Below are 22,248 nucleotides of genomic sequence, written 5' to 3'. Positions count from 1 at the left end.
AACAAGGAGCAGAGGGTATGAAAATATCAAAGGGAAAACCAAATAGGCAGAACTGGTAATCTATAAGCACCTAAAGATAGGATAGTTAAAAGAAGCAGATAAGGATCATAGGATAGCAATTAGAGAGGAAGGGTACTAATGCAAGAATCTACACCATAGGTTCCCAAACCAGAGGGTGTGCAAAGAAATTCCAGGGGGGGGCACAAGGTGACCCGGTTCCCCCCATGAACCCCCCCCCCCCCCCAAGAAAGAGCAACCTCTGTGCTGCTTGGACTGGTCAGGGTGGGGGGAGGATTGGAGTGTCCCTGGCAGACTTCAAAAGGTTTTTTTTTTTGCTCAACAATTTTTTGGTCCTGTTTTTGAAGGGGAGGGGAAGGGTTTCTCAAAAATCAAAAAGAGGGCATGATGCCAAAAAGTTTGAGAACCGCTGATCTACAAAGACAAAGAGCTGTTAGCACCTTCATTGAATGTTAGGTTGATAATGTCCAAGCCATCCGTTATCTTGACTGAGGAGGTCATCAGTGTGAGAACTGAATTTGTGGATTAATTGTAATTCCAATGTCTCTTTGTGTATTTGGCTTGTAGAATTATGGTAACCATTGTCAATTCACTTTGGTTGGTCAATTCACTTTGCCTGGCAAAAAACCAAAAACATAGGCTGTGTGTTAGTTATGCTTCTACCACATGCCATGTAAATGGCTACGTTATGCCCTGAGGCTGCAAGGCAGACTCTTTGCCCACATGGACCTCTGTGTTGGAGCACTGTAGATAGAGCTCTATACAGGACCAGGCCTTTGTCAACCCTGTTACTTGGAGTGGCTTCAACAAGAAATTGTGCTGCCTAGTAATTAATTCATAATAATTAACAGGCTCTATCTTCATGACAGAAGCTTGATTTTGTTACATGCTCTATGAAGGTTATTTGGTGCTCTTTGGTTTATTTCTTTATAGTAAATTAGTACAAGGAAATATAAATGCAAAGACATTATACATCAACTACTAATAATTATATAAGCAATTTTGTGTTTTAGAATCAACTAGTAATTGTAAATGACTAGAAAAAAGATAATTTCAAATTTTACTCAGTCTAGATAACTTTAGAAATAATGTCAGGAGTTCCACAAAATATACTATTGTATTATCTAGACAGACTTTAGTTAAGGTGTTACTGGTATGGAAATCTATGGTCCCTCACTTACATTTTTATACAAAATTATTTTCTTTCCCTTAACTAATTTGCACTTGGGTAGCAAATGCTATTTGAGGGTTTCTGTGTTGTTTCTGTTATAAAACCCAGTTTTCTTACAAAACAGCAGAACTTTCTAAACATCAATTGTCTTTTTGTTCTGAGATGTTCCATGCTTGGTTTCAGACTGAATATGATTTTTTTTGTGAGTGAAAGTTTAAGCAAGCTGAATTCAGCTGCTTTCATGTTACCAGGAGCATGGATAAAAATACATTCTTCCCATTCTAAAAGTATCATGTTACTTTTTTCCTTCTAAAAATAGCTTAAAATCCAGCTGTGATTTGAAACATGAAATTTAGCACATATAATGCGCCTTACCTTAGGAAAATTGACTAGAAATTAGCAAAGTTATAAACTTGGAAAAAGTTGCTCTGGATATGAAAAGTGCCCTTCAAATACTGTGTTTCTAGACATTTTTATGGCATTCATCAAGGTAGTAATGAAGCACCTCATACATATTTAGTGAACTTATCCTTGCAAATCTCACTCTGATGTAGGAAATTTCCCCTTTTGCATATGGGCAAACTGAGGCTCAAAGAAGGGAAGTGACTTGCACAAGGTCACATCGGAAGTCCATGGCAGAGTTAGGAATAGAACTCAATTGTCCTGAATCATAACCCAGCATTGTTACCACAAAACTATCTTTCCTTATAGCATTTCAAGCACCGTTCTCTTTGTAGTTCCACTGCTGCGTTTTCCTAGTCTCAGTTTTAATAAAGATAGTGAATTACATTCACTCAGGGTTAGCACCCTTTCTCCTGATACTTTATGTATAGAGGTAGGGAGGTGAGCGACAGAGCATCTTTCTGCCTCCCCACCCCCTTCCCTTCTCCTATTTATTTTGAGTTTTCTTATCCCCTAGTCATAATTCTGGTCATCTGAAGAAGTGGGCTGTGCCTACAAAAGCTCATGATACTGCCTACATGCTTTGTTAGTCTATAAAGTGCTACCAGACTATTTACTTGCTGTTTTTTTCCTGCTAGCATGTAATGATGCTAACTGCCTGAGTGCTGAGGGCTAACTGCCTGAGTGCTGAGTGCTGGCTTGCTGTTCACTCCTGGTGGTTCTGCTGAAGGACAGCAACATTCAACTCTGCAATGGGGGGATCGAGCCCACAGAAACCGTACACAATGTTGCACATAGCTAGAAAAAAAATGCGTCATTTTAATGATCAGCTTGTATGCCCTTTGTTTGATATTTCACTTTGATGTCACTTGTCAGTTGATATCGACTCTGTATTGTTATCCAGACTGGAAATTCTCCTGCTTGCACGATGACAAGCAAAGGGAATTCAAATTCACTCGTCCTGTGTGTTCCATTTGAAACACATTTTCTTATACTGTAAAATGCTGAATTACGCTGCTAATACCGATAGCTGGCTGCAGATCTAGAATTCTCACGTCCCAGTTGTGCAGACACAACTCAGAGAGTGACACAAATGATGGCTTGCTGGGAGTGAGAGACCCGCCTAGCTTGCTTACCAAGGAAACATGGTTTCCTCAGTCTTCAGGAAATTAGAAGGGCATTGAGACTATAGGAAGGAATGGCTTGCAAAGCAACAGTGTCTGTGTCAGAACCAGGATACAAAGTAGAACTGACTGACTGATACACAGTTAATTTAGCTCCTCTCCTTGCTCAAGAAACATCAGAGAGCAGAGTGCGATTTCCTTGAATTTGTCATTGCTGATTAACCAGAGACATGTATTTATTTTCTGTGCTGCTGTGTGGACTGATCACAAACATTTGGCTGTGGGCATGTCATGTGAATCTCTAGGGGTTAGAAACGAAGGATCAAGAGGAGCCTCACTTCATATCACCTTAATGCTTCCTCTCTTGTGAGCTGGCCAAGAGTTAACAGGGATAAGAATATAGAAAGGTAAGGGGTGAAATCTTGACCCTACTGAAGTCAATGGGAGTTTTGCCATTGATTTCAATGGGACCAGGATTTCAGGCAAAACCTCTAATTTTTAAAGTTGGCTTCTGATGTGGGACTCTTGAGCATGGGATGGGGAATTGTTTCATTGTAACTGTTCTGTATTTGTAACTAAAAGAATATGTGTGTAGCCCCAGTCAGATACCATTTCCTAGAGCGCAGACCCACCAATCCTGCCAAAGGAGATGTCCACTGAAGACTCAGGGTCAGACTCTCAGCTGGGGGTAGATCAATATAGATCTATTGATTAAAGATCTAGAAAACATGACTTACAAGGGAAGACTGAAAGAACTGGGTTTGTGTAGTCTGGAAAAGAGAAGACTGAGAGGGGACATAACAGTTTTCAAGAAGCTAAAAGTTTTTTCCAAGAAGGAAGGAGATAAAAATATTCTCCTTAAACTTTGATGATAGGATAAGAAGCAAGGGTCTTAAATTGCAGCCAGGGAGGTTGAGATTGGACGTTAGGAAAAACTTTGTCAGGGTGCTTAAGCACTGGAATGACTTGCCTAGGGAGATGGTGGAATCTCCATCACTGGAGATTGTTATGAGCAGGTCAGAGAAATATCTGCCAGGCTCCAACTCAGGTATGATTTAGATCAGGCCTGGGCAAAATACGGGTTGTGGACTGGATCCGGCCCATGGACACAGCGGGAAGCCCTATAAAATGGCCAATGGGAGCTGCCTGTTTGAATAACAGGCAGGTACGAAGCACCATGTCCTCTCCCCTGAAGCTCATAGTTATTCTCACATACACATAGCCCTGTAGCCTGTATGGGGGTTGAGCAGGCAGACAGGCTGCCTAAGAAAGGTTCTGGTCTGCTGGCCAGGAGTCACCTGGCCAGAGCCTGCCTCTGGCACCCCACCTCCTCCCTTCCCCAACTCTCTGCTCCCATTCCTGCCCCCCTACTCCACATACCCAACCCCTCTGCCCCTCTTGTATCCATATCCCCTCCCAGATCCAGCACCCCAATCCCTTGCCCCAGATCACAATCTCCTCTTGCCCTAGGTCACAACCCCAACCCCTGCACTGCCTTCTGTACTCCAATCCCCTGCCCTAGATTACAATCCCCTCCTGCCCTAGGTCACATCCCAAAACCCCTGCACCTCCGTCCAGTGCCTTGGGTCACAATTGCCTCTTTCACCCCCCCAGATCCACACTCCCTCCTGCACCCCAGTCCCTTACCCCAAGCTCCCTTCTGTACCCAACCTCCATCCCAGACCCCCACACTTCATCCATTAATATCATGCAAGAGTGTGGCCCTTGACCACTTACCAAATTCTTGGAGTGGCCTCCCCATTAAAAATTATTTCCCACCCCTGGTCTAGTTGGTGTTTGGCCCTGAACAGGCAGGACGTGATGACTTCTTGAGGGTCCTTCCAGTTCTATAGTGCTATGAATTCATTGATGTCAACTAAGCTATGCAAAGTTGCACTAGGTATGAAACTAGCCCTCCACATTAACCACTTTGAGTGGCTGTGGTTATCTGTAAGAATCCTTTGGGCGCTGCAATAAACCATAACTGAAGCCTGCAGAGGCAGTTTTTGGCACCACTGGCTGTACTGTCAGCAGGATATAGTATCTGTGGTGAACTTTTTCAAGGTTTCTGTTTAAAACCAAAAAAATTCTAATTTTGGGTTGTTTTGGAAAACACTACTGTTGCTGACCAAACTGAAAATGTTTCGTTCAAAAAAATTGTTGGTAGGGCAAATGAAATACTTTCCTTAGTCAGTGCTAATACTGAGTTCATTCTTTATACCCTTTGGCTACGTCTACACTGACAGCTTCTTGCACAAGAACTGTTTTGCGGAAGAGTTCTTGCACAAAAAGTCTTCCACAAGAGCGTGTCTACACTGGCATGTGCTTTTGTACAAGAGCATCCATGGCTGCGTGGATGCTCTCTTGTGCAAGAAAGCTCTGATGGCCATTTTAACCATAGGGGCTTCTTGCACAAGAAATTCATGTTGCCTGTCTATACTGCCCTCTTGTGGAAGAGCTCTTGTGCAAGAGGGCTTATTCCTTGTGGGGAGAGGAATAACTCTTCCGGAAGAAGCCCTGTTTTACAACACTATACTGTAAATTTACTTGCGCAAGAACACGCGTGCAGTGTGGACAGCAGGCAAATTTTTGCTCAAGAACAACTGTTCTTGTGCAAGAAGCTGCCAGTGTAGACATAGCCTTAATGTATTTTGCTTTTGTGTTGTGAGCAGGAATCAGCGGCAATGAAAGTGGAATTATTACAGAATATCCCACGGGAATTGGCACTCTGTCTGGAGTAGTTCATGGCTGAGAGTGCTGACCTCAGGGCAGTCCATGAAGAAGCAGGGCCGAGACCTCAAACTGGTTGTATTATTAGATTGTTATATTATTAGATTTCACCAACCCAGTAACAAATGTAAACTCCTATAGCACTTTACTGGTCTTGTCATAGAGTCATGGACCATCCCATTGGGCAGTCCCAGTCTATTTTTGCCAGCCATGCAAGCTGGACCTACTGAGAGTTGGCTCCCACCTATCAAAGATCACAAAATATTCTGTCTGTTCCCAGTCTCAAGAGACCAGTCACTTACTTCAAGTCAATTTGTACCTTAGATCTCTCACCAAAGACAATGCTTGCAGCCAGCCCTATAATAAACTAACTAAAGATTATTAACTAGGAAAAAAGAAATGAGAGCTATTTACAGGTTAAACCAGGCAAACAAATATACACAAATAAATTACAGACTATGGTTCCCAAAGCTGAGAGCGCTGCAGTAACCAATCAGCACTGAATTGTATTTCAGAGCTATCCCAGATTGACCATTAGGCTCCAGCTCCATGAAAGTCTAAACAGCAAAAGTGAGAGAGAAATGTTTTCTTGTCAGCTATTTTTATTCTTTCTTCCATAATTCAAGTGGATGGGACAAGCCCCTTTACACGTAATCTCTTCATGGGTTTGAAGGAGCAATCAAAGTCTTGTGATGTCTTTCTGTAGTTCAGTTTTTTTAGGCCTTCTTGTTGGTTGGAAGACAAGCTATCCTGCCTATCTGAGTCCCTGGTCTAGAGCAAACATTGTTTACAGTTATTAAACACAAATGTAAATATTACCTAATAGCACGTGATAAAAATATTATAAGTGAAATTAATGCATGCAGCAGCTTCCTAGTATTTAATAAAGTCTAAATACGAAACACAGTGTTACAAGAGCAATATCCATATTAACAATAGTAACATGCAGGTGAAACAGACTGGTTTCCAGCAATGAATATGTCAGTACTCAGCTGAGGCCTAAAGCCAGTGTATCAGGTATGTGTGAGAGCCTGGCCTGTCTGTGCCCTCTCTGTGGCCCTGTGCAGGGCTGTCCTCTGAAAGGTGTGGAGACCAGGACAACCCTTCCCTCTGCCCTAGGACACGTTATGTTCCACCTCTTCTTGCCCTGCTCCACCCCCTTCTGTCTCCATTGCATCTCTTCTCCCAAGCTCTCTTCCCCAAGTGATGTGGCCCTGGGCATTACTGGAGGGCCTGGCACTGGCAGCAGGCCTCTCTCCCCCCCCCACATTTACTATGGCAGGAAGTGGAGCGACTGAACCACAGCTTGCTGTGCTCGCCTAAGCCTGGTTCCCAGCTGCGTTGTGAAGTGGATGCCAGAGGAGGTTGCGAAGACCAGGACTTTAACAGGGTTCAAAGAAGAACTAAATCAATTCATGGTGGTTAGATCCATCAATACTTATTAGCCAGGATGGGTAGGAATTGTGTCCCTAGCCTCTGTCTGTCAGAGGCTGGAAATGGATGACAGGAGAGGGATCACTTGATGTGTAGCAGTTCTGTTCATTCCCTCTGGGGCACCTGGCATTGCCACAGTTGGCAGACAGGATACTGGGCTATATAGACCTGTGATCTGACCCAGTATGGCTGTTCTTATGTTCTGCTTTCTGTGGCTGTTGCTGCTTCTGGTGAGTGCCAGTCCCCCAGGTAATCCCCGGGCACCTTGGACCCCACAACCCTTCTCCCTCCCAAGCCTGGGGCAGCTGCCTTGAATTGTCCTATGGATGAGACAGCTCTGGTCTTGTGGGATATACAGACAGTTCTCTCTTCTCCCACTCCACCAGCACAAGGGAGGCAGGACAGAAACATGCCTCTTTGTTGGAAAGAAGCTGTACAGACAATTGAACTATCCTTAAAAATGTCATTTGTAACTCTAATAGCTAGCTTTGTGCACTGGTCCAGCTGTGGTGCTGGTGGAGACAAGGATGACACAAAACATTTCGGGGAGCTGTACTTGTTCATGCTGCAAATTGTTTTTTGTGAGTTTGGTCTCTACGGAATCGTATTTATTTTAGTTGAAATGTATCAGGCAGGAACACAGTTTGAGGCAGGTAGATTTTTCTGGATGGGAATGTTTTTATGATGTGTAGCTATGGACAGGGTCAGTTCAATCACTTTCGAAATCCATGGCCACTTGAGTGTTTGGCTGAACTCTCGAAGGCTATGTCTAGACTGCAGGCTTCTTTCAAAAGAGGCTCTTTCGAAAGCATCTTTCAAAAGAGCCTCTTTCGAAAGATCGCGTCTAGACTGCAGGCGGATCTTTCAAAAGAGCAATCCGCTTTTTCGAAAGAGAGCACCCAGCGAGTCTGGATGCTCTCTTTTGAAGAAGCCCTATTTACATTGAAGAACGCCTTCTTTCGAAAGAGGAACTTTCGAAAGAGGAACTTTCGAAAGAAGGCGTTCTTCCTCGTGAAACGAGGTTTACCGCCATCGAAAGAAAAGCCGCGTTATTTCGAAATAATTTCGAAAGAACGCGGCTTGAGTCTGGACACAGGGGAAGTTTTTTCAGGAAAAGGCTACTTTTCCCAAAAAAAACCCTGAGTCTGGACACGGCCTAACTGTGAGACATGTGCTCGCTTCTGCTTCAGGATGCAGATAGAAGCAAAAATCGCAGAAAACCTACCCGGAGTTCTACCTACAAAAGCATCTTCCTGCCTTATAACCAAACTCTTGCAGAGGACTTGTCTACATTTAAAACACAGCACTTGGGCAGCTGCATCAATGCAGCTTGCTGCTGTAATATTTTAATGAAGTGTGCCAAGTCAATAGGAGAGAGCCTCTGCCATTGGATTAGTTGGTCCACCTCTGTGAGAGCTTTCCTGCTGATATAGTATTGTCTACACCAGCCAGGCCCACCAAAAGGGGAGAGGAAATAAAGGGGGCAACTTCTCTGGGACCTGGCAATTCAAAAGGGCCAGGGACTCCCAGATGCTGCTGTTGCTATGGCAGCAGCAGCAGCCAGAGCCCTAGGCCCTTTAAATTGCCACTGGAGCCCTGCATGTCATGCTCCAGAGCCTCAGGTGGCACAGTCTCGATAGCGTGGAAGGGTTGGAAATGGAGAGGCTAACCTCAGCCTGCACCTTCTGCCTGAGGCCCCATCCTTTCCAGAAGCGTGGTCCCCTCTCCCCACTTACTCAGGGTCCTAGCAATTCTGTTGGCCCCCATGACACCAGCATTTAGTTTGGTATAATTACGGTGTTTGAGTCATTCACACCCCGAGCAATAAAGTTATACCCAAGTCATTCTGTAGTGTAGATTGGTCAGAAATTAAGTTAAGGAGCCACTGCCTGGCAGCTGGTTGGGGGAAGAGTTTGGAGCATCTGCACCACAAAGCATATTTGTCTCACCCCAGAGCAATCAGGTTTATGGCACAATCGAAGTAACAGTAAGTTTCTCTCACCCCCATCCTGTTACTCAAGAGTGCTGCCTGTGATGGGAAGGATGGCTTCATGGACAGAATACTGAACTGGGATTCAGGACATCTGGGTTAAATTTCCAGCTCAGCCACAGACTACTTTTATGGCCTTGGTCAAGTCTGCAACTTAGCCAATGTCTCGGTTTTCCATCTGTAAAATGGGGACAATACTTGCTTTTCTCACAGGGTTGCAGTGACGATAAAGATCCATTAGTAACTGTGGGATGTTAAAATGCTACAGTGATGAGGATCTCAGGAGCACCAGGGCAGGTGGGGGCAGAGAGGAATGGTAATCTTAGGGGTGGGCAGGTAAACAGTTCCTTTTGTGGGTCATGCCCTCTGCCTGGTTAGTCTGACATACGCTGCACTTCCCAGAGGGCATGTTGTGGTGGAACAGAGTGACAGGACATGTCAAAGAGCTTTCTTGCTTAGATTTCCACTTGCACATTGTTGTATAGGATAAGCTGGGGAGTCAGTTGCATCACCAAATGCTGAGAGTTTCTGGGTGCAACTTTGTCCACCCTCCCTATATTGAAACCCACTCTATAGCTACAAAATTTGAGGCCCTTAAGCCTGATGCTGACCTTATCACTTTCATTCCACTGAGTTCAACAGAATGACTTGTTGTTGATACAAATGTGAGATCAGAGTCTGGTCCCTCATGTTGCTCTCTGAAAAGAATCCGACAGGAGCCTGAGTTAGTCTTCAACTCTCATTTCTTCTGAGTGATCAGTATAAAGCTTTTGGCTCGTCTATTGCACTAATATCAGTTTTGTTCAAACCTACCTCACACTCCATTCAAAACTCATCCAGTCTCTTTGGGGAACTAATAGAAAAATATTAGCAATTACTTTCAAAAGAAACCTGACTCATTTCTCCAGCAGTGACTCAGAGCTAGATTAATTGTTTTCACTGCTCTCTCAAAGTGTTTGGTAGTGTTCCAGCAGATTCGATTGATGGCCTGGTTCTACAGACATTATAAAAGAGTGCACTACTAACTTACTTGAGTCACTGGCTTATATAACAATATTTATATTAAACTTCTAGAATTGGATCAACTGTTTTCATGATGGGGACTAATAATTGGTAGGAAATAGCTATTACAATGACAAATACTATAGAAACCCTTGAATCAGACAGCCAGATGAGCCCTTGAACCTAGCTTTTATCCAAAAGTTTTAACTTGCCCTTCTACTAAACATTTCCCCCCTTTCCCCATTTCTATTTCCAGTTATTAAATGCCAGGCATTTTCATCTGAAGAATGAAGCTTATCAGAAACTATTTAAACTATTTTGGCTTAATGTTGATCCAAGCGTGTATTTATATTGTTAGTCTATTCCCCTGTCCAGACTATCTGAGTGCAAGACATTTGCAATCTTTTTCTGGTGGCCAACGTATCAATGAAATCATAAAGTTCATTTACACTCACCTGTGTAGCTCTTCTCTTTTCAGAGCCCTGGAAACCTGGGACTTGTATAGTTCTTGCAAGTTATAGTTTTCAATGATTTGCTCGTATAATTTGTTTTACACTTGGTTACTTCAGAAAGGTGAGACTATAGAAACAATGAGGGACTGAACTGTGCTACTGCTTTTAAAATTACATGTATTTGTTGATATTCCACAGATGTAAATATCCCCATATAGTAGATGCCTTGGTAAATGGAATAGCAATTTTATCAGCTAGGATAACTTTCACCCATGATCTTCACACTGGTGTAAAAACATTTTCCTTTCTTGTTCCTCACATTTCCCATTGTCTTTATCATATCCTGGGAGCTCCCTTTGCTAACAGTGGGATCTTTGCACAAAGAATGGGGATGGAATGGTAGCCTTTAATATTTTGGTGTGTGGTCAGAATGTGATAGACGTTATTCCACCAATTAGAGTGCTTCTGCTGCTGCATTGCACACCAAGGAAGTTCAGATGATACTTAAAACCATATACAATAATATGATGTGTAACTCAAAATATCTCTTAGCATTTAACAGAGTCCTTTGAATATATTGGTTTCTCCATTTCTGTAGTAGTGAGTACTTCCTTTGGTTAATTACCCCAATTGAGAACATTCCTAGAGAAATGCACAAGGTGTTCTAGTTTAATTATTTTTCTTTATTTCTAAACCTCATTGTATCTCATATGCAAGAGCATTACAATACAGAAGAACATGTTTGTATATCCTGGCACTGCACATAAAAAGCAATACAATATCAAATAAGTAAGAGGTTTATAAAGGACTAGATTGATGATAACAGCAAAGGACCTTAGAGCAATATTGATTCATTATAATGTTGATCAGGTGAGGCTCCTGTACAGGAATAATGTGCATTAGCTTCTGATACGCTGCAACTTTGCATGTTGCTTTTTTTTTTCTTTTTGCATGCCATGTGAACTTAGTCCACAGTATCCAGAAACCAGTCAAAGGTTAAAAGAAGGTTATCTGTAAATGCTAGCTTGTGACTGGTCAGTGTGTGTGCAATTGCAGACATTATCTCTTGGTAATGCTGATGACGGTGTGTCATTGCTGGAGGACCAGTTTGAATGGTGGGCCACCTAGTGGTGATGTTAATTATATACAGTCTCCATCTGTGCTACTGAACTCTGTATGCAAGCTGCTCATTATCACGTCACTGCACACCATATGTTTATTGGTCTAATAAAAAATTGTAGCACTTTACCCATGTTTGTTTCTTTTTGTTGTCAGGCCTTGGAATTCAGATGTGAAGTTATCTTAAACACCCTTTTTTGAGGAAAGGTGATCTTTGGTAGTACAATCACCTTCCCCCGTTAACAGTCTATAAAAAGTCTTAAAAGAAGTAGTAACAAACATATGTATTCAATTTATAACCTCTGTTAAATCTATTAATCTCATAGTAATACAGATAATAATTTTAAAATGACTGAGTTTCCCTTTGGAAAAAGCAGAATAGAATACAGGCAAGTAGAATACAGGCAGTTCTTATAACACAACTGGTTCCTGAAAACTGAGTCATAAATTGAAACGATCATAACTCAGAACCATAATTCACTCCATTGCAAGACTGAGTGTTGCAAAGTGTAAACCACTATTTTAAGTCCAATCAGAGCATACATTTAGAAATGTCATAAGTGCTATTCATTGTAAATCAAATGTCAAATGTCATTGTAAATCAGACTGCCTGTAGATTATTCAAGTCATACGTTTATTACAGGTGGAACTTTAGTGAACTTAGCATTATCTAAACTTTGGAAAAAGCCATCATTGATATCTTAAGTAGCTTATCACAGGCTATTGCCACAGGCAAGGATTTTTAAAACTTTTTTTTTACTCTTTATTTTGTTCTCACTATATTTTCTGTATGAAGTATGCTCAGTGAACCTTCTAGTACTGCTATACTGAGCCCGAAGCAATCTTTTGATTATTGTAATAATGAACTAGTGTTGCTAGTTCTAGCTAGTAATGATTGGCAATTTAAAATGCAAGCTGTGCCTATTAAGCAGTTAATACATATTACTGGTCTTATGGCAGCAGAGACAAGGAGTGTGTGAAATGGAGCATCATATTTCTCTTCATGTTCTTAATGTTTAAAAAGTGTATGAATAAAGCAGAATATATTGTGAATATTTGATCATTTTTCCACAGCCTTTTTTTTTCTCTCTCTCTCCACATGGAAGGTTTCATTTTCATTGCAATAAATATAGGCATATTCAGCATTACAGTGTTTAGTAACCCATATACTGGAGGTCCAGCAAGTCTCTCACACTCACTTTTTCTTCTAAAAAGTATAAAGCCTGATAGTGAGTTGTTTGATAGTTTCATTGTCACTTTTTCCTAAAGCATGACTCTTTCATTTGTCAACCAAAAGGTAAATAATGAATGCATATTTAATCCAAGAAGATGAAAAATGTCACACTGTAAATTAAAATAAGGAACAGAGAGAATGGGTGAGAGATCTTAGGAGAGAGAATTTACTATCAGGCTTTCAATAGAGGAGGAACATTTTATTTAAGCATAGTCCCATAAATCTAAAGTAGCCAGGCTCATTTCTAGGTATTAGGCAATAGTCTCCTTTAAAAAGAGGAGAAAAGGTCAATTTCACACAATTAATTTAATCCTAAACTGTGGAAGATGTGTAATGACCCTCAGCAGTACATTAATGTAAGCAACTGTTCAGTACGTCACTTGTCTCCACTCAGAGGATAAAGTTTATGGTTCTCAAATACAGGGCCTAATCCTGGACCTAGCTCCAGTCTAGGAGCTCATACTTTTAGCTTTTGAGATTCCGTCATTCATTCTGTATGTCAACCAATCTGAACTGACTTCGGGAAAAGCAAATGTGTGGTTAGATGGGACTGAGTCTAGCTCTAATCAGTTTTGCCATCCAGACAAGATACCAAATGGAGGGTAAAAGGATGTTAGGGTTGGGATTCTCGTCACACTATGTTATAGGAAACAAAATGGCAGACAAGGGACCACTGCTTACATCTAACTGCAGAAAATCTCTCTTGTCCCTTAGTTTGTTCCAATATGCTCACAAATTCCTTTGGGGGTACATGTCCAACAAACAGTCATTGTTTATAATCAAGTTGCAGATGAAAAATGCTGTAGCACTGCTAATTATCAACAGAGCACACAATATCCCCATATAAACAGAAATCTGAAACCACTGCTTCAATGGGCATCATAATAACCCATTAACTTTTGCATGTCTAGTGAAAGGGAGGGTGCAATTCTCCACAAGCAATATTATTAAATTAAATGCAAAGATCCAACCATTAACAAGTGGTAAAATGGAAATCTCAGACCACTAGCAAGTTCTGACAATTGATTTTTAGTCACTGATCTTTATCCCATGATACTTTCCCCTTAACTCTGGTTCTCCCCAACCTGAGTCCAGATTAAGAACAAATTGCTTGGTCAGAAATTAATTGAACTATGAGCAGAAATTAATTGAACTATGTATACGTGGCATGGTTCACCTACATCCCAGAGGCCTGTCAATTTTGCAGCATGAGGGGGACCCTGGCACATGCCTATTTGGAATGACCAGGTTGTAGCCCCATTTTTGGCTCTTCCAGAACCTCTTGTTGAGGTCCTGGCTGCATGTTCCCTATACACGCACATTATGACTGTGTGAAGCCAAGCAGTCATGAGATCACCTTGTCAACTCCCTCCTGACACTGGCCAAAGTGTCTGTCTATAATACCAAGAGTTGCTGCAGGAGGGAGGTATTTGGTGACTATGGATCTCTTTCCAATCTCTCCTTGTCTCCTGCACCTGAGCAGAGTTCCTCTGGGTGGCATCTACTGACTTCCCTAGACAGCTATGAGGAGTAGTGGGTGCTGTCTGGGGCTCTCTACTCAGTTTTCTGACCTGGATCCTTATTTTGAGCCTACAATTCCTACTTCTGACTCTCTTACTGGGTCCATCCCTAACAATACACAAAATACTCACCGGTGTAGGGTTCCATGACATTTGGGGCACCAAATGGAGGGTAAACCGATCTGGGCACCCAGATTTCATGGTGTCCTAGGTAGCTGTGTGCTGTGTATGTGGAGTTGCTAGCTCTTGCAGCCAGTCCCAGCCCCTGCCCCCCCAGGTTGTGACAGTCAAAGCCATGCGTAGGGTTGTGCAGAACCTAGGACAACCCCACCACCCCATCTCTGTTCCATGCCCACTCCTGAGCAACATGTCCCAAGGGATAAGCTGTGGGTTAAAATGGCCATCAGAGCTTTCTTGCTCAAGAGAGTGTCTATACTGTCATGGATGCTCTAGCGCAAAAGCACATTTCTCACACAAAAGCACATGGCAGTGTAGATGCTCTCTTGTGGAAGAGTTTTTGCACAAGAACTCTGTCGCAAAAAAGTTCTTGCGCAAGAAGCTGCCAGGGTAGACGTAGCCTTAGGGATGGTGCTGCTGTTATTCCTAGTTATCCCATGCATTCAGTTGAGTCCCAGGTTTGCCTGCTTCCTGGAATTCAGCATGGCAAGCATGAGAAGGCTGGGCTTGAGTTGAACGAACTGTGTGGTCTGCAGCAAAATCTCAGTGTTTCAGGTTTCACCTCTCTTCTTCCCTGCAATCTGCAAGGACAACCCCGATAGTTTCTAAAATAGCTCCAAGCTTCTTCCTTTAGCTGTTCCTAGTTTTGCTCTTTTCACAAGATCCGAGAACTCTGGTATCTGAGAAACCATTCTCTGTGCTCCATGTTTCTGCAACCTACAATGCTGACTGCAGGCTCCGTGCTGCATCTTTTCCTTCAATACAAGAAAAGGTGAAAAGAGACTGACAAGCTGAGAGGTTCCAAGTAGTTTGTGTATATTATCTTCTGCTGATATGTTTCCCTCTCACTGACCAAGTCGCCATCTAAACATCTCTCAGGATATGTCTACACTTGACCTCTACTTCGAAGTAGGGAGGCAAATGAAGCATACCGAAGTTGCAAATCAAGCCCGGGATTTAAATATCCCGCGCTTGAGTTGCATGTTCCTGGCCGGTCGCCATTTTAGAAATTCACTAGCCCGGAGTAACTGCCCGTGTCTACACACGGCAGTGAAACAGGAGTCCCATTTAAAGCCCCTAATTCGAATTAGCTGGTAAACCTCATTGCAGGAGGAATACCAGCTAATTCGAGTTAGGGCTTTAAATCTGCTGCTTTAAATCTGCCAGCTGCAGAAGTGTTTGTATTTTTTCTTTTTGCAGTTTTCTCAAGCTCCTTTGGGTTATTTTATTTCCCAACCACCCTTAGTTTTGACAGACAGCACCAAATAAGCTATAAATATCAGTAAAAAGGAAAGATAACTGTTAAAATTAAACGGTGGCATTTTAAATCACTCCCCCAATTTCAATAGTAAAAGAAAAGTGCTGTGTTTTCAGATGTATGAGTGAGTTTCCTTTATCTTTACCACACAATACGTGGCCTTCACTTTCCCAGGGTGTGTGTGTTCCTAAATTAGCAAAGTGAGAGAAGCAAAATGCATGAATGAAATCTGAAAATTGTATTCTAAGTCCTATGGATAGCACACAGATTTTGCTTGGAATAGGAAGTGATCCCTTCAAAAGTCATTGTTGCTTCATGGAAAATTGCCATCTGGAAAGGTGAATGTACCTTTTAATCTCATTTCACATTTTCTGTGATTTTCTATGATGGCTTTTACTTTTTTCCTAAGGACACTTAACAGAAACTCAGGAAGGTTATTGCTAAAATAATCCTTGTGTTCTGTTGATCTTCACCTAAACTTCCACCTTCCCTAAGGTCAAACTCTTCTGTTTTTGGTGTCATAGTCATGTCTATAGGAACCTAATTAGTGCTGTGATGATGTCTTTATAATTCTTAGCTGCACGGTGATTCTGATTGCTAACCAAGTCTGATGTTAGAGAGGACTGAACTGATTGGGAATAAAGAACAGCTGACGAACATTTAAATGCAAGTCTTCATAAAAATGTTATTAAATAAAGAGCAAAGAGGAATAATATATATAAACCATTATGTCTAAGATACTACATTAAAATCATATTAGAGCTGTAAAGACAGGCACATAAAAGTAAGGAAATTCCAGAATTAAGATGGTGATAAAATTCAAGTGCTAAATTGCAATAAATTTAGCTCACTCACCTTTGCCCACTACTCCAGATCCCTGTGATTTTTTTCTAACTATCCAAAATGCTGAGTTGCTTCAAATAGCTACCATTAGGAGGAAAAATGGTCTCAGAAATGCTTTCTCCTCCTTCCAAATATTTCCAGTAAACTCATATGAGCTTTGAATTTGGGACAGTTGAATTACTTTGAATATTAGGGTGTTTAAGTAACTTATTAGCAAGAGAGGAGAGAACACAAAACATCTTCAATTGTCTGAATAAAATGTGAAGGCACAGTGCTGCCTGATAGTTAATATAAGATACCTAATGTTGCTCTGGTCCTTTACTCAAATAAGTTTTGTTTTTCTTCATTTAAATCCTTGCTTTGGGGTGGAGCTGGGGATGAGGGGGTCAGTATGCAGGCTGCCCCAGGGAGAGAGCTGCCCCAGCTCTCTCTCATGGCAGCACTTTGGGGCCAGATGAGAAGCTTCTCTCAGTGGCTGCTGAAGCCCCAGCATGGGGCAAGGGTGCATGTCCCCAGCCTGGGGCAGGTCCATGTTCATCTGCCCTTTGCGCGCTCCAGCCAGAATGGGGAATGGAGAAAACTGCACTTTTCCCTTGCTCCCTGACAAAGGAGAACAGCCAGCAATGTTCCTGTACAAATTTTGGAGGGAGGGGATATGCGACCTTCCCACCCTCCCTAAAGGGCATCTGGAGGGTGGGAGGCTCATGGCTGGGGCAGTCCTGGAATGAAGGGGAGGGGAGGGAGGAGAGGAACCTGTCAGTCTACCCCTCTACAATTAGAATCTACAATTCTAAGAGCAGATGCCATATGGTCTATTTCTTAAGAACCTTATGAATGGACAAAAGTACAGTACAATGGTAATTTATATTAGCTGGGTATAATAACCAAAAGTCTCAGCATTCCTTCAAGTCGGAAGGTGTTTCTTTAGATGTGGAGAAGGGAATGCATGGAATCAGTTTGTGTAAGTAGCAAATACTCAGGGATTATTTGGAATTTATTATACTTTATATGTATAAAAGTAATTGTCCTCACTTGTATACTGCCTGATTTTGACCAGGTTCATATTCTATCTTAATACAATAGCTGTGAAACGCTTAATTTCAGCATGGTTACATAGGATGCAAATGGAAGCAGAGTTGGGCCCATATGATTTTTGTTTAAATAATAAATTATAAGAAATTTGCATTTTTAGACAAAGAACATTAATCTTCTTTGAAGGCAGTTTGATAGTGAAGGACATGATCCTTCAAGATCCCTGTGGCTGAGGAATGCTCAGCACTTCTGAAAATCAGGTCAGTTATTTAGACAACTCTGAGTACTTGTTTTTACTGTTCTCATCTGGACTGCATGGAGGACATGTGACCAGACACAAGGGTGCCAGAAGTATGACGCTTATGACTGAAAAAGTGTGTTGACAAACGAATATTAAAGAACGTGGTTACAGCGTATTTGTCCCCTAAGGATGTAAAAAATGTGTTCCACTGTTTTAGTGTAGACAGGATCTTAACCTTACTTCATAACCAAGCTCAAGGCCTTTAGATGATTTTTACTGAACGGATGCCATTTGGACATAGTACCTTGTGCATAAATGAAAAGCACAACTATTTTTTATTAATGCATTACCACAAAATATTAAATAATTTCCAAATAGCATTCATGGCCTCCTTAGCAAAAATGAAGGAAATGCACTTTTCTAAATTTCTAAAGGAAATTGCTTTACTACAATTTCTACTAATAAGTATTCACAGTGAATAATAATGAATGTACTTATGTTAATTATTAAACTGTGGGAAAGCCACATTTTTATAATATTTGACTAACCATGAAGAGTGTGATTACTGCACTTGAGAACATTATTCCATTCCCAGCCCAACAGAAACAGGGGTTATAAATAATTAAGCCCTTTCAGAAGAAAACTAATGAGCGCAGGAAGCCATAACTTCTGTCTTTTAAGTATTGTATTGCTCTTCTGGCATACCGCTCAGGACTTTAAGAAGTTGTAGTTCTTTATATTTCACTTAGCCTTTCTTTAAACTCCATTAAATGAACTATAGCGGAATAGTGACATTACTAGTGTTGGCCAGTAACTATTCAGTTTTCCTTCCCAGTACAGATAAAGTGTGAGAAACTTCTACTTCTCCTTGTTAGCCAAAGAATAATACAATATACTAACAAACCGTGTGCCACATTCCTCTCTGTAGGCTTCCGCATCATTGCAATAAGAACTCATGCCTTGAAATCTGTGATGTTTTGATGACCCCTGTGAGAAGTTCATAGTTTTGTGGTACTGCAAGAAATGGCTTCTCCTGGATTAAATCCCATGGCAGCACGAGGCAGCTTGTAACAGAGAGAGAAAAAAATAAAACATTTCGATGGGTTTAATTGTTTGTATTTAGTTGATGTAGAGGGTCAGATATTCAGCTGGAAGAAATTGATGTAACTTGATTTTACCAGATGGGGATTTGGCTCTCAGTCGGTATTACACTGTTAATGACAGAAACCAACATAGACTCATAGAATACTAGGACTGGAAGGGACCTTGAGAGGTCATTGAGTCCAGTCCCCTGCCCTCATGGCAGGACCAAATACTGTCTAGACCATCGCTGATAGACATTTATCTAACCTACTCTTAAATATCTCCACAGATGGAGATTCCACAACCTCCCTGGGCAATTTATTCCAGTGTTTGACTACCCTGACAGTTAGGAACTTTTTCCTAATTTCCAACCTAAACATCCCTTGCTGCAGTTTAAGCCCATTGCTTCTTGTTCTACCCTCAGAGACCAAGATGAACAAGTTTTCTCCCTCCTTCTTATGACACCCTTTTAGATACCTGAAAACTGCTATTATGGTCCCCCTCAATCTTCTCTTTTCTAAACTAAACAAACTAATTCCTTCAGCCTTCCCTCATAGGTCATGTTCTCTAGACCTTTAATCATTCTCATTGCTCTTCTCTGGACCCTCTCCAATTTCTCCACATTTTTCTTGAAATGCGGTGCCCAGAACTGAACACAATACCCCAACTGAGGACTAACCAGCGCAGAGTAGAGCGGAAGAATGACTTCTCGTGTCTTGCTCACAAAACACCTGTTAATGCATCCCAGAATCATGTTTGCTTTTTTTGCAACAGCCTCACACTGCTGACTCATATTCAGCTTGTGGTCCACTATAACCCCTAGATCCCTTTCTGCCGTACTCCTTCCCAGACAGTCGCTTCCCATTCTGTATGTATGAAACTGATTGTTCCTTCCTAAGTGGAGCACTTTGCCTTTGTCTTTATTAAACTTCATCCTGTTTACCTCGGACCATTTCTCCAATTTGTCCAGGTCATTTTGAATTATGACCCTATCCTCCAGATTAGTTGCAACCCCTCCCAGCTTGATATCATCTGCAAACTTAATAAGCGTACTTAATATACCAAAGTCTAAATCGTTGATGAAGATATTGAAGAAAGCCGGTCCCAAAACAGACCCATGAGGAACCCCACTTGTTTGCCTTTCCAGCAGGATTGTGAACCATTAATAACTACTCTCTGAGTATGGTTATCCAGCCAGTTATGCATCCACCTTATAGTAGCCCATCTAAGTTGTATTTACCTAGTTTATTGATAAGAATATCATGCGAGACCGTATCAAACGCCTTACTGAAGTCTAGGTATACCACATCTACCGCTTCTCCCTTATCCACAAGACTCATTATCCTATTAAAGAAAGCTATCGGATTGGTTTGACATGATTTGTTCTTTACAAATCCATGCTGGCTGTTCCCTATCATCTTGCCACTTTCCAAGTGTTTACAGATTATTTCCTTAATTACTTGCTCCATTATCTTCCCTGGCACAGAAGTTAAACTAACTGGTCTGTAATTTCCTGGGTTGTTCTTATTTCCCTTTTTATAGATGGGCACTATATTACTATCACTATACATGGGCACATGTTCACATTAAAAGATTAGTATTTTATATATACTTTAATTACAAGAGGGAGAGACATGAAATGCAGTAGCAGAAATAAAGAAACACAAATATTTGGTAAGGTTTTATTTTACAATGAACATAAATTCATGTAAGTACTTTTTGCCCCAGGGTAACTTGACCATTTAATTATATACAGCAAATACCAATCAGTGGCTAGAAAATATGATATTACCACAAATTATCTACATGAATATTTTGTCTTTTATACTAGAGAGCATTACACAGCAATTGCTTTTGTACAGTGTTTCTTTTGTACATTTTAAAGTGCTTTAGCAGACAATACAAAATGGAAATACAGACTACAATTTAATTACATTGATTAGAAAAACATAAATGTTATGGGCTTGGTTTTAAAAAAGTAATTTACTTGCAAAATGGAACTTTACTGTTTTTCTCCTTTTAAAAGACTTAAAATATCTTCTATATTTGTGTAAGCTCTTCACACATATAATAGTAGAGATTTACATTTTATATAGCTCCTTTTATCCTGAAGGATCCCAAAATGCTATACAAAAAGCAGTACTTGGATGAGTCTGAGACATTGCTGTTTGCACAGTTGAAACTGGAGAAACGAGTTCAAAGAGAATGTATAAACACACTGTGCTAGCTTTGAAAGGATTAACAATGTACATATATTCACAATGGAATTTACAGAAATAGCTGCAGTCCCTTTATTGATCCACTTTACAAGCAACAACATGGAGCCCAACAAACCTTTCCAACTGTTATTCCCACTTGCCTCTTCCTAAACAAGTGACAATGCATTATTGTTATTCGTAACATATTTTTGTATGCTAAAGTGGAAGAGGAGGTGAAGATTGGTGTTTTTGAAGTGAGCATTGAAAACAGTGAGTAACTCTTCATTAATATACTAACAAGGGTTATATTTTGTTGAGAAAGTTCTTTGTGTCACACAATAGCTTTGATCTCCTTTGTTACAGTAGCTAAAGGATGATTTTTTATATGAAAAACATATGTATTGTAACCTATACAAGAAACCACCATTATAAAACACATTATTAGCTTGAAACTGTTCCAAAATATCTCTAGGTATGCTGTATGCAGTTCTGTTTCCATTTTTTAGAAAAGCATCTCCATTATGTAGCCTATATTTGTCCAACCCTCAAGGTTTTGCTTTCAACCTAATGCTACTATAATCATCCAGAGCAAAATTTGGGTCCATCTGACCCCACTAATGACCAGTAGCCCCCTTTTAGACAAATGTATATGTTATTGATGAATCTGTATATTTTTGTACACTGGAGCATGGTAGGCCCCCATTTCATCTGATTCTGCCTGCTATTAGGTTTCATACTTCTGTAATGTGCAATGCAGAGATGCCACAGTGGCAAATCATTTTGCTGGATCTTAAAAGCAAGCACTTTCCTCCGAGGTGGGGGTGGGAGAGAAGTGTCTCCTCCACATTCCCCACAAACACATGGTGGCACTGGTTTGTGATTGCTTTGAGGGCTATACGGCAGGAGACCCACTCATGGCAGAGGTGTGGCTTCAGCTTCCAGGAGTTCCAACTGAAAGGAAAGAAATTGTAAATACCATGAGCACTTCACTGATTTTCCCCTCTCACATGTTTCTTGCAAATGTTTTTGGGTGAATGTACCCAGCATTTGCTGTGACTACCTCACCCTGCAAAGCTGAGGGCAAGAATTTTTTTTCAGTTTACATCACAAAGGCAGAGAAATTACCACAGAAATAGTAGATTTAGCTTCAGGGCTATATATGATAAGATATTTAAAGAGAAACATGCAAATTCCTTGTTGATCTTTTAAAACTAAGCGTA

At 41.1% G+C, this 22,248-nt stretch overlaps 1 protein-coding gene across 1 annotated transcript in view; it reads right to left on the bottom strand.

The window, feature by feature from the left end:
- Window positions 1-21,815: 21,815 nt before the first annotated feature.
- Window positions 21,816-22,248, bottom strand: part of OPRM1 (opioid receptor mu 1) — a 44,797-nt gene continuing 44,364 nt past the window's right edge. The window contains exon 4 of the mRNA XM_075924482.2: window positions 21,816-21,979. Within this exon, the coding sequence (XP_075780597.1) occupies window positions 21,941-21,979 (39 nt within the window). The 3' untranslated portion in view covers window positions 21,816-21,940. The remainder of the gene's footprint in view (window positions 21,980-22,248) is intronic.

Source organism: Pelodiscus sinensis, chromosome 3 (assembly GCF_052426305.1).
Source record: "Pelodiscus sinensis isolate ZL-2025 chromosome 3, ASM5242630v1, whole genome shotgun sequence".
NCBI lineage: Eukaryota > Metazoa > Chordata > Testudines > Trionychidae > Pelodiscus > Pelodiscus sinensis.
The sequence above is the reverse complement of the archived record's forward strand: the minus strand, read 5'-3'. Positions and strand labels throughout refer to the sequence as shown.